Raw genomic sequence first — 13,476 nt, 5'->3', positions numbered from 1 at the left:
CACCGTCAGGTCTAGAGCTCTCCCCTGGAGCGAGAGAGGGAGCCTCCAGTGGGGTTTGGGTGCAGGGCAATATGGTGTTTCACCAACGCACAGTAGCAAGAAACCCAGGTACGGACCCCAAACCTCTGACAATGGAGCATAAGACACTGGGGGAAGGAAGTTCAGTGGGAGCACAACTGGAATGACTCTCTGTCCCGAACTTTAGCCCATGACTTTCTAATGGTGACAAGGTTTAGAATGTTTTATATGAAATCCTAAAACATTGCCCCCTTATGATGAGTTCCAGGGCCCAGTTGGGGTCTTACTTATTTGTAAGTGTGTACTAAGGTCTTATTTTTTTGTGTGTATTTTTGTTTTTGTTTTGGCGACTCTGCCAGGACTCGAATAATTTCCTACTAATATGTAAAGTCACAAATGAGCAGCGTAGCAGAACGTACAGCTGACTGTCCTCTTGCCTGTGCGGAGTGGTCCTCATAGGCCAGGGAAGACCAGTCATGAGCTCCTGGCTGCTCGGCCTGGGGAGGGAGCCTAAAGGGACCTCAAAGGAGGAGCTCCTCCAAGGGGGAGAGGCCCTTCTTCCAGGGCGCAAGTGACCTGGGGCAGCTGTGTTGTGTGCCCCTTGGGCTGATCTGTGTCCTGTCCCTATCAGAACAGAGAATTTGAGCCCAGAGAGAGATTTCCCATTTTGATTTTGCAGCCCTCTTCCCCCAGGATTGCTCTAATTTTTGCCCCAAATTGGTGGGTAACCCTTCCAAGCTCCTGCTTGGGAGCTCCAGTCTCATCCAGAACTAGTAGGAAACGATTATGTCCTTGTAAAGGGAAGTTAGGAGATCGCAGCGGTCCTTCAGGAAAAAATTATTCATCATTTTAACGTTTGAACATTAGCTACATGCCTTTGCTGCATCATTAACCCTTTAAGCAGATTACTCCATCGCTTTGTGAGGATACAGAAGTTAAGAAAAGTCTCGAGCATAGTGCCTGGCACATACTCAGTGTTTCAGAAGGGCCAATTCTCGCTCACTCCACTCAAGATAAATGGTGTCTGATTCCAGCAATGGGAGACGTGGTTCTCAAGACCCATTACATAGATGGAGATGACTGTATGGTGTTTGGGGGTTTGAGAAAGTTCTGGATCTTGGTCTTTAATGTAATCTCTGGCCTTGCTACACAGAAACCACCACCACCAGCAGCAGCAGCAGCAGCACCGGGACCCTGTGAGAAATGCAGATCTCAGGGTCCATCCCAAACCTGCTGAATGAGAATCTGCATTTTCATAAGATTCCCAGGTGATTCTGTGCACATTCAAGCAGCGCTGGGCTTGACTCTGAGGGCCAGGTGCCATCATCTAGTCCAGTCTCTGGCCACTTTGGGGGCCAGTAGTCTTATTAGCTTGGTGCATCCCTGGAATGGAGGCAGGGCCCAGAAGGAGACTTGGCCTTCAGCAGCAGACCAGCGAGCTGCTGGAAGCACGGTCATTGACTTTTACTATAGGAATGAAGAGAAAAGTAGTTCTCATCTCGGGTGAATACAAGTTAAAAAAAAAATTGAGAATACAAAAGAAAGAGAGAGAGAGGAAGGAAAGAGGAAGGAAGGAAGGAAGAAAAAGGAAGAGAGAGAGAAAGGAAAGAAAGAAGGAAGGAAAGAAAGGAAAGAAAGAAAGAAAAGCCTGGCATTGGGAGAATAAAGGAGCATTCACGGGAGGGGAGCCTCTGGGTGATAATACAGGGACAAGTCAAAGCCATCCTCCTTACTGTGTTTAGGAAACAAACGGTCCTTGCACTTGCCTTTCAAGTGGCCCACAGCTGTGAACTCGTTTCCCTCTTTATCTCCCTGGAAGACAAAGACACTTGCAATTGAAGTTTTGAAATGCAAGATTATTTCTTCATTTTCCTTCGGGCCATATGTTTTCTTTTCAAGGAGCAGAGATAATGAATGTATTGTGAGGAAAGTAGGGTAGAGGGTTGAGCAGAAATCAATAGAGCTTTGATAGGCCCCTTCTCAGGAAGTGCAGCCTCCCGGTTCTCCTGAAGGAGCACACCTGGGACCCAGGTGGTCAGGGGAAGATGCTGCTGGGGTCTCAGAGAGGCAGGTGCTTCATGCCGGCTAAGTTAGAATGGCGAGTATGTCAGGACGTCCAATAGGCCATATGTTACTCTACGTTTTTGAGGTGCTTTTTTCATCAAACCTGATCCAAGTCAGATTTTTTTTTTCTGTTCATAGTATCTATTTCCAAAACATCTTATGGAAAAATGGCCAAGACGGTAAATGCTTGGGGCACCTGGGTGGTGCAGTCAGTTAAGTGTCTGACTCTTGATTTCAGCTCAGGCTGCGATCTCAGGGTGGTGGGATCCGGCCCCGCGTGGGGCTCCGCGCTCAGCGGGGCGTCTGCTTGAGTTTCTCCCTCTTTCCATCTGCCCCTCCTGCTCGTGTGCATGCGCTCTCTCTCAAATCAAAACAAATACATCTCCTTTAAAAAAAGATAGTAAGTCTTACATGATGTGCATTTTATCACCATTAAAACTAAAAAACAAAAACAAAAACAAAAAAGTAAACTCTTAGGGCAGACGTTGCAATTCCTGCCTGGTAAAGAAAACAGCACGACGTGCTTATTATTTCACCCTTTGGGCGTCAGTCACCGTCCGGTGGGAACCTGCAGTCAGCGCCGCGCAGTGGGAGCGCCGGGGGGTGCCCTACCTCCAGATCTGGGTGATTATGTAATCCGTTGTGTGACTTCCTGCCCCTGAGCCACGCGGCCCTTCCTGCTCCTCCTAATCAAGCCCTGCCGCGCACCCGTGCACTTCTGCAAATGCTATGTCCACTGGCCGTGCTCCTCCTCCTCACACTTGCTGTGACCTTGGCTTGTCCCCTCACTTTATCCAGGTCTCCGCTGAGTGTCATCTGACCAGAGGTTCCCCTTTATGAGCTCATCACATCACCTTTATCCTCTTTTATTTCTTTTATCCTAGTCTTTCCAACCAGATTGCATTTGACGTCGGTTTATTGTCGGTCTTCTCCTGCGGACTATAAGCAAGGTTTCTCTCTCTCTCTCTCCTCCTCCTCCTCCTCCTCCTCCTCCTCCTCCTCCTCCTCCCCTTCCTCCCCCCAGAGCTCCCACTGCTCCCACCTCTGTCTCCCTCCACCTGCCCAAGCACCAGCCTTCACTGCTCCCTGCTAGGCCTGTGCCCTCACCCCAGCCCTCCAGGCTTTGTGCACCTCCCTCTGTGATTGCCTCCCAGTCCTGGAGCTGGGGAAGATGTGTCCCAGGCCCAGCTCTCTCTCCTTCCCTGCCCATGACCAGGGAGGGCCAAATCCGGGGACTCCGAGGGACTTGGCTCTTTGCAGTACATGCACCAGGACTTGCATTGTCATGTGGGTCTCTGTCTGTTACAGTTGTCTTTCTATCTGTGCCTGTGTCCAGTGTTAAACACTTTGAGAGACCAGGGATGAGCTAATTTCTCTAGTCCTGCACCAAGCCAAACCCTTGCCCAAGTATGTGAAGGCTCAGTAAAGACAGCTTTGAAAGTCTGATGATAGCAGAGCTTTTAAGGACATAGATGGCATCTGTAATTAAATCCTGGACTAGAGCAGAATGTGTCTTCTGGGCATAAGCACAGTGAAGGACAGGCAAAGGAATGACTAGCCTTCCTCTGTTACTTGCACAATGAGTAAATGAATCACAACCCCTTTATGGAGGGTGGTCTGTATATGGGGAGGGGGTTGATTCCTATATGTGATTTTCAACCAGGTGAGTAGGAGTTAACCAGGTGTGATGAATGCCCTTTGAGTTGGAGTTCTACATCCTCTTTGTCACCAGAAACATATTCATAAAATGCATTTTAGAATGTTCCAGATCCTTTAAAGATTTTATTTATTTGAGACAGAGCAAGCAAAAGCAGGGGGACAAGGGCAGAGGGAGAAGCAGACTGCCCACTGACCAGGGAGCTGGATGCAGGGTTCGTTCCCAGGACCCTGAGATCATGACCTGAGCCAGAGGCCGATGCCTAACCAGCTGAGCCACCCAGGTACCCCTCTTCCAGATCCTTTAGTGGCAGGTCAATTAGCACAGTACCTGTGACCATAATCTTCACAGTCTCTCAAACAAACTAGACACATCTTTTCATGTTAATCGGATAATATGTAAGCCTCACTTTTAGCAGATTTTTTTCAAGGGTTGTGTGTAAAATATACTGTGAGATGAATTATATTTTAAACACTCAGAGAGTCTTCTGTTTAGACCCTGATTCTCTGAATCTACTTCCATTATGACTTGGGCCACGTACCTGGCTGGTTTAAAGGTGTCCCCAAGTTTTTTAATGTGTCGCCTAGCTCAGTGTCTCCCAGGTGAGGGGAGTATGCTAGGTGATCTGTTGGGGTGCATGGGGGATTCCCCAAAAGCTGCTCGTTTCTTCTCTTTGTGCCTTTATAACATACTGTCTTCATAGATACCTGTGTAATGTTGTTCTGAAGTACGAAATGTGAATCTTCGGTTTGTACAAAAGGAAAATGAGTCTGATACTTACTCTGTAAATCTCTAAGCTTGAAATTCTATCAAGTTTATTTAAAATGAAAATGTCTAGAAGGCCATTTGGTCATAACTCAGTTATGTCCTAGTTAACAGAAATCACTGGCAGATATAATCTAGCAGCCGCTTTATCAGCAGACGCCCTGAGTAAAATATCTCTACCCTCACCCAAGCATGGCCTGTGTCATGGATTGAACCCCCAGACAGAAACCACTGAAATGAGTCTGACCACTTGTCATGATTTCAGTCCCATGAGAAAACCCATCTTTATGTGCAAAGATGCTTTTTAAAAAAATAAACCTCTTTGATTGATTAACAACACTTTTTTTCCCCAGTCGCCCAGCTGAAATACTCTGCTATCCCCTTGACTGATCATTGCTAGGTTACAGGTAAACAGGAATGGTGTCCTCAGAGAAACTGCCAGGCCTTCACAATCTTCCTGTGGCTGGTTCCCCACCCTCTCTTTCCCACCCTCTTTCTCTTTTCTGGGGACAGTATTCCCTTTACTCCCTCAGGGAAGGATCTAAGTAATGGATGTTTACTAATCCTGCTCAGGTGTGCACAGAAGAATCTGCCCCCCACTGCCTCCCTATCACTGACCACTGGCCAGGGGTACACCACTGTGTTGGGTGAATAATGCAGTTACCTCCCTTCATTCTGGAGAGCTTGCTGGAGAGGTCTTCAGCTTCAATGTGAGGATGCAGAGCCTTAATTTTTCTGAGTATTGCCACTTGACAGCACTACCTCATTTACAAGCATTATCACATCTGATTTTCACTAGAGTGGGAGGAGTGCAATACTTAGCCCCATTTTACAGATGAGAAGACTAAGGCTTAGAATTGCCCTCCCCCTTGTCTTCCATTTGTAGAAATGTAGACAGTTTTTTTTTTTAAGATTTTATTTATTTATTCATGAAAGACACACAGAGAGGTTGAGGCAGAGACACAGACAGAGGGAGAAGCAGTCTCCATGCAGGGAGCCTGATGCGGGACTTGATCCCAGGACCCCGGGATCATGACCTGAGCCAAAGGCAGACGCTCAACTACCGAGCCACCCAGGCGTCCCAGTGTAGACGATTTTATTAAAGAAATGTCAAGCATTTTATCCCAGCCAAACCGGAAGCTCAGTTCTGAGCACTGGCTAGAGAAATCCTGCCCTGGAGCCCACTGCCCTCCCCAGGGGCGTGGCCTGGCCAGGCCCTTCCTCCCTATCCCATGCCCCCCTCTTCCCTCCCTCTCCTGGCCCCTCTCTCTGTTCTGCAGAATTCCTACATGCTGGCATGTCAATTAGGATTTCATTTTTCTGTTTTTTTTTTTTTTTCTATAGAAACCTGTCTTATCGGACCTCTGAGCTTACGAATGACTCCTGTGTCATTTCCACTTCTAGTTATGAACTTTTAACCAAGAAGCATGAGGGCGGGATGCTTTCTTTTGATTAATAGACCTATGACTGTGCTGTGATCGAGAACAGATAACGTAGAAAACGGCATCTGGAAGCTTCAGGAGGAAAGGAACCAAGAAAGGAGCAAAACCGCAAAGGTCCCTCAGAACATCTCGACTCGAAGGGTTTTGACACACTAATTGAAATGTCTGCGAGGGCAGAGACCCAGACCTCTCTGGCCTGTCTTCTCAGCCAGCTGAGAGAAAAAGATTCTCAAAGAAAGTGTATGAGGAACAAAGCATGTGCTGGGTTGCTCTGATCTGCTCAGTTATCTTTATCACTGTCATCTTTTGTTTGTTGTCTATTTGTCTGTAAAAACAAAATCTTCAGAGACAGTTTCCTGGAGTGAGATGGTCCTCGTAAACCAGCTCTGGGGAACACAGGTCACTAGTACTTTGTATTCTCTTCTGAGCAGGGGCAGTTTCAATGGTGACTTTCTTTAAGGATGCTTTTTCTCAAGGGCAGCAGGACTATTAAGTGAGGTGTTAGTTTCACATTTCATAGTTTCTTTCTTAACAAAAACCACATCTTTCAATTCTGCAACATTCAGAAATTTGATACCATCTTTACTTAAATTATAGCCAAATTTCTCAAATATAGTCACGGATGATATTTTATAAAATAAAATCTATGGAAAATCCCTCATTTGTTTTTCTGGGTTGGGTTCTTTTCCCCTTGATTTGACAGAAGGGGCCAAGCTTCTGTCTGCTTTGTGAGATGTCAGCATGAATTTTCAGTAGAGCCAGAAAGTAATTTTAGTATCCATAATGACTTTCACTACAATTGGGTTGCTTAACAGCACAAAAAATAAATATTTAAGTCAACCTTCCCTACAGGATCTAAATATAGATCCATTGGTCTCTGTAGCTCCACTGACAGAGAGGTCATGTTTCTCCAGCTTTGGATTTTTCAGAATTAGACCCCACTTGGCTTTGCATTGGGAAATAAATCCATGTAGCTTTCTAAAGAGAAACTTGATTTACAATTTATTGTCCTTCTCCTGCCTCCTAAAGCCTTGCACTGACTGTAGACATGCTTATTCTGGGCGAGTTTGTCATCTGTTAAAATAAAAAAGCAGCCTGTATGCCCCGAAAAAAATGCACACACGACACAAAACATACAAGAAAGTAAAGCAACAGAAGGCAAATAAGTGTATCGTCTTCCCATTTTAACTCCCCCTCCCTCTTTTTTTTAAGGACTTTCCAAGGAATTTATGTGGGTGGGGGATGATGTAAAGCGTATTTGCTATAAACAGGGGAACTCTATTAGAAAACAAAGGTCAGTTGACATAAACTCTGTGAACCAAGCATCATTTTAGGAGTTCATCAAGAACTGTAGTAGAATCCTGTTGATACACATGTCTGGGTGTTTTTGTTTTCTTTTTCCTAAGACTTATAGGTACCACTGTATTCCCCAAAACACAAGTGCTGCGAACAGACCTGACCCCCAGCTGGCCTCCAGGGCAGCTGTTCTGTAGAATAGATCACAGGTGGTGGATCACAGGTCAGTTCTGCCCTAAGCCTGTGGAGGGATGCACACGGGAACCATCACTGGTACCTTCTGGGTGAAGTGGGTGGGAGAAGGGTGGCGGGGGGACCCCCGCAAAAGTTTGTTGTTCATTTTGAATTTTGTATCATGTTACTGTATTATTTATTTAATAACTAGACACTTACTTGGGAGAGCACACAGATGCACGTGTGCAAGCGCAGTGGGGAGGGGCCGAGGGAGAGGAAGAGAGAATCTTGCTTGAGCAGACACCACACTGAGTGTGCAGCTGGACTCGGGGCTCCATCTCGCCACCCCTGGCTCATGACCTGAGCCAAAACCAAGAGTCTGACACTCAACTGCCAGAGCCACCGGGCACCCCAAATAAAGAGAAAAGTGGTTCTGCTCTATTTGTTTAATGGAAACAACTATGGTTCAAAAGCTCTATTTTAGGAGGAAACAAGTCCATCTTAAAGGAGAACTAGAAAGAAAGATCTAGATCTAACCAAAAGGATGTATATGCCAGTTCAGTTACCAAAGGCAAAAGGAGACTGTAGGTGAGCCAAGAAGTCACCCCATTAACTGCAGCCTTATGCTAAATTCCCCTATTCTGCTCAGGGAGTGCACTTCTATAAGGCTGGAGCTGGAACAGCTTTTTAGCAAACTATTGTCTGACTAAGGTTGCTACCAACAGTAATAGCCACCACCTCACAAGAGCTTGGTCTGAGAGCTTGGTCTTGGTCTGAGACCAAGAGCTTGGTCTTGGAGGATGGCATTAGGCCCAAATTCTGAGCAGTTGGAAGGGAAGGCTTGAGGACCAGCAGGGGCTCCAGGAGCCTGGTATGATGGTGGACATCAGAACCAAAATCTGTAGGCGAGAGGAGGAGGGGACTGGGAGGGGCTGGCAGGTATCCATTCATTCACACCAAAAAGTGGCATTCAAAGGATGTCTTTGGCAAGGCATCCAGGCAGAAGGGGATTGGCATAAAGGAGCTTCAGTGCATAAAGGAGATCTAGCGCAGGCTAACGGAAACCAAGCCCTAGCAGGCAGGATGCACACTTGGGAGCTGGGAGGCAGGCGGGCAGAGCCAGCCTGCAGCACCGTGAGACAAGTGCCCAGGGGACCAGCGGAAGCAAGACAGGCCAGCAAATCAGAGATCTGGATTTCCTAATAGCTACAAACACAGGCACTGCAATTGAGAGAGCAATCTGGAAGCCTGCTCCCGGGTGGGGAGCATGGGACCAGAGTGAGACCTGCAGAAGGCAGCCCCCACATGCTGCACTAGGTCCGGGGAGCTGCAAAGTCCTCTAGTAAGAGGGTTCATCCTATAATTACATCTCTGCAGGTGGAGGGAGAGAAAGTTGGAGAGAGCCAGATGGAAGAGTTAAAAAAGGACAAAGGCATGGCTTGCGTTCTGAATGTGCAGGCATCCTAAAGACAATTTTCCAGATTCTTTGTATTTGCCCCCAAACCATATTCCCTTAGATATAGGTCTATGTGTATGTAGCCTTTTAAGTTGTATAGGTTTTGCCATTTTGAAGGTTTGAAGGCATACTGCAAAGTATATAATGTGCCTAAAGAACAAAAATACATTCTGTTTAAGCTGTACCTCAAATTAGATTAATACCTTAATTTTCTGCCTCACCCATTGCAAATTTTCTAGTAGCAAAATTGCTGCGGCTTCTGACAGGATCTGTAAGTCCTGTTGCTCTGTCAAGTGGATATGTCGGTTTAGGGGTGACTTGTACTCTCTCGAAGGGTGAACTTTATGTGAGTGATACATTGATTTTTTTAAAAAAAAGAAGACACGGCCAGGTGTAAAGTCACAGTAAGCTTAGGAGAGAGGAATGAATTCGAAGGAATAGTCTGTGAAAATCCGTTTAGGAGCTATGACATCTGGTCTCATCTGGAGTCAATGACTTCCCCCTTTTTGCCAAGAGGTGTAAAACCCCTGGGTGGGACAACCAGCTGAATGAATCGCGGCCACCCTCCTGAACGGGCAAATTGTCCACATGTTCACATCAGCTGGCGCTCCGCAGGAACCAGGATCTGGAGCCCGGGACACAGCCAGTGGCCTGACAGTGTGCTAAGCAGCCAGCCCTCTTACCAAATTCCCCTAAAAAGAACCTCTCTGTGTCTAACACAAAGCCTCTGCTTATCTCACAGAGACTGTTGCCGCTTTCGAATGGGTCAGAAGCAATTGATAACCTTTATCATCTGAAATGAGGCCCAACCACATATTTCTCTTGTTTGCCTTTGTCATCAACATGGCAGGGGTGCTCCCATATCATTAGGCTCAGATGATTCCGATTGATTAGCATTTGCCTTGACCACACTCAGCTTTACCATTTCACTTCTGTTCATCTCTCTTGCACGCGCATCCACGACTGTGCTGGACACTGAGCAGGGCTGCCCTACAGAGCAACGGATTCCTATGAAGACAAAAAAAAAAAAAAAAAAAAAAAGAGGGAGGAGGGGTGGTTCTTGTTCTCTCATTCTTCCTAGTTTCCACTGGGCTCACGGCCCTTGTCCTTGTCCTGCAGTGAATGTGCGGAGAGCGTCCAGTGCGCAGCGTCCCGGGCCGAGCCCAGCTACAACCTGCCTGGCGCAGCTGGCTCCAACCTCTAGTCTGGGTGCTAGGGAGGAGCACGGTGACCTTGTCACTGACCTCACTCTCCACCCCATCCCTCCTGTAAGCCCTTTGCCAGGCCAAGGTGAGGTCAGAGAGGTCCATGTTGGCTGTGTCCCCCACACCCCACCCAGCCAGCCCAGGGTGTTCGGGGTACGATGCTCCCTTCATCAAACTTCCTCCCATCACTGAGGAAGCCGTCCAAGTGGAGGATACGTGGCTTCTTCTAAGATCTGTTTTCTCTACACATTCAGTCCAGGCTCTTGAGTAGGCAGATGAAGCCCTGGGTGAACTGTCTTACTGTCTCCTACAGCTCTGCTGATGGACCTCTGTGGCCACCCCCACCGCACAAGCCATTTCAGGCGTTGGGGCCTCTGTTGAACTATTCACAGAGTCTTAAGTACTCTTCCCTGCCCTCCTCCCTGCTGCCAGTTCCTTTTCCACCCTCTGGCCAATGTCTCTGCATCCTGTAAGACTGAGCTCACTTATCACATCCCTTAGGACCGCCTCCCTGACCTTCTCCAGCTGAGATAGGGCCCCACCTGCCCATGGGGAGGGAGGTGGTGGTGGTGCTGAACACCGGGGTGTGTGTAAGCCCCTTAAGGGCAGGGTTTGTAACTCTGGATCCCTGAGACCCAGCAGGGAACTTGCCCCTTGGTACAAAGCATTTGTTGGGTCGGTTGTGCCCTGGTTGTGCCCTTTGGAGTCCTACATGGCCACCTGTCAACAGGACTGTTGTTGTTTCTCTCACACCGAGAAAGCTGATGCAGAGAAGAGCTTTTCTATGGTGAAGTGATAAGAATCTCTGAGTGATTGTACGGGACTTGGCTTTTTGTGTTGTTTTGTGTTATGTAGACAGGCAGATTTGCAAATTATATTTGTACTAGAATCATGCAGAAATGAAACAGAGGCTCAAAAACCTTAAGCAGCTTGTGTGTGTATGTGGGGGGGCGGGGTTCTCCCGGCCAGCAGGCGGTCAAGACTCCGAGCTCCAACCCCACAGGGTTCCCATGACAGCTCTTCTGCTTTACAACATTCTCTGCATGTTTAAATTTTTAAAGGTAAGCAGTATTAAGCATCTTATAAAAATCAGAGAAAGTGTGTAAGACCAAATTTGACCTTCCTGGTATATATAATACATGTATTAAAGGGGCCTCCTTATGTTCAACATTGATGAGCATTTGTCCACCATGTGACCGTAATCCATCTTACAACTATGAGCATAACCAGAATATTTTTTTTGTAAGATTTATTTATTTATTTATTTTAGAGAGAGAAAAAGAGAGGGGGAGAGCGTGAGCAGGGGAAGGGGCAGAGGGAAAGAGAGAGAATATCCTCAAGCAGACTCTCCACTGAGCATGGAGCTGGACACCAGGCTCCATCCCAGGACCCTGAGATTGTGACCTGGGCCAAAACCAAGAGTCGGACGTTTAACCGACTGGGCCACCCAGGCGCCCCATAACCAGAATATTTTTAAATGCTTAAATGGATTTTTATACCAGTGTCAGTTGGCTTTATACATTCTTTTTTTTAAATTTAATTAATTATTCATGAGGAGAGAATGGCAGAGACACAGGCAGAGGGAGAAGCAGGCTCCATGCAGGGAGCCCGACGTGGGACTCGATCCCGGGACCCTGGGATCATGCCCTGAGCCAAAGGCAGACACTCAACCACTGAGCCACCCAGGCATCCTGGCTTTATACATTCTTAGTGGGGAATGGGCTACTGTAGCAAAGTGACATTTTAGGCGGAGATAATATCACATAGAGCAGTTTTAGGACTGTTTATGATGTTTTCTTATGCTTTTCGGAAATGAAATTCAATATTGCACCTTTCATTTTATCCAGAAGGGACTTGTGCAGACTCTCTACCTGATGTCAATTTTCCTTTCAGGTGACTTTTCAGATCACAGCCTCCGTGTACCCGTGAGAGGCATTACGAGCATTTCGGACGGTGCTGTAATAAATGTGAACCAGGTTTGTATTTCTAAGTCACCTTTCCTTGTTCCTCAAAAGTGGGTAGGGCTTTCATTTATTTAGTTTTTGTAATCCAAGGAATAATTTCAGTCCTTCCAGATTTAAAAAAAAAAAGAAAGAAAGAAAGAAAGAAATTGGATAGACTTTCTATGAGAGTGGCAGGTAGTAATGTGTGCCACTCTGAAGACAAAGACCTTTCCATAGATAAAATCACAAGCAGTTGCTGAAACTAGTATTTAATATATGCTGGAATACGGTTTTCTAAAATACTCTTTCTTGAGAAGGCAAGGTTTTAAAACCTTATTTTAGCACTTTGCAATTCAAACTTTCAACACGTAAAATGCAACTCTTATTTAAAAGTATTATAGTGAAATTTGGGGGGGGGGGCGGGGAGAATAACCATACTGGAGTCGTTGCCACTGCAAATTGCCTAAGCCCTATTATACCTTTTCCTCAAGAGACTGGTTACCTCTTCCCCATAGTTGCTCTGCCAGAGTGTGCCCGAATATTTCTATAGCCTCGGTGAAGTCCCAGGTCCACAGATTCCTCACTCGCTCATCTAGAGCGAGTTCTAGAAACGGTGGTTACGTTACATCAAGATCCATTAGGTAGTCAAGCTATAAATATTTCTCAGATGTGCAGAACCAAGATCCAGTGATTTCCTGAGCCTGCATGGGTGCGTGTGTGTGTGTGTGTGCACACATGCATTTGTGTGTGTGTGTGTGCGCGCGCGCATGCTCTGGTCATACTTTTAACTGAGGGCCCACAGGACACATAGGACAAAAGAAGTTAACTCTCCAGATTGATAATAGAGGGAATTTTGAAGATAGGAGGGCAGGGGCAAAATGAAATTCTTGCTTAGTCCCCAGGGAGCCCCTCAAGTTTTATAGGCACCAGTTTGAAAACCATCATCCTTTTCCTTGGTCAGCTGACATGTGGGGTGGAAAGGATGATCTTTTGCTGAGATGAACTATCTGGCTGCTGTGACCACAGGCACAGAAAACCTAGAAGTCATTCTAGCTAACTGGGAGGCCTGAGGAGCCCGTCACTGATAGGTGGCCTCATCTCGTGTTCCATACTGTGTTAGGGGACTCCCTGGAGTTCTTTAAATGATCCAGTAAATTGGTATATCTTTGTTGTTTTGTTATTTGGGGGGATATTTTTCATTGGTGTGTGTGTATGTGTTTTTTTTTTTTCCTGCAAATTAAAGGGAAGTACATGTCTTCTAAATGCACTACTACCTCTGAAAGTGTGTGCCTGCCCTGTGGCCCGGATGAATACTTGGACACCTGGAATGAAGAAGATAAATGCTTGCTGCATAAAGTGTGTGACACAGGTAAGTCAGTCATACCAGCGGGAAGTGTGGATGAGGGGTATTTTCAGATACAGCAGTGCTGTCTCTTTTGGGGGCGCATAGGAAGAT

At 46.5% G+C, this 13,476-nt stretch overlaps 1 protein-coding gene across 1 annotated transcript in view; it reads left to right on the top strand.

The window, feature by feature from the left end:
* TNFRSF11A (TNF receptor superfamily member 11a) overlaps positions 1-13,476 on the top strand; it is a gene marked incomplete at its 3' end in the record, with an annotated part of 53,009 nt that overhangs the window by 7,954 nt on the left and 31,579 nt on the right. The window contains exons 2-3 of the mRNA XM_049112268.1: positions 11,971-12,053; positions 13,264-13,389. Of these exons, the coding sequence (XP_048968225.1) occupies positions 13,327-13,389 (63 nt within the window). The remainder of the gene's footprint in view (positions 1-11,970; positions 12,054-13,263; positions 13,390-13,476) is intronic.

Source organism: Canis lupus, chromosome 1 (genome assembly GCF_003254725.2).
Source record: "Canis lupus dingo isolate Sandy chromosome 1, ASM325472v2, whole genome shotgun sequence".
Taxonomy (NCBI): Eukaryota; Metazoa; Chordata; class Mammalia; order Carnivora; family Canidae; genus Canis; species Canis lupus.
The sequence above is the reverse complement of the archived record's forward strand: the minus strand, read 5'-3'. Positions and strand labels throughout refer to the sequence as shown.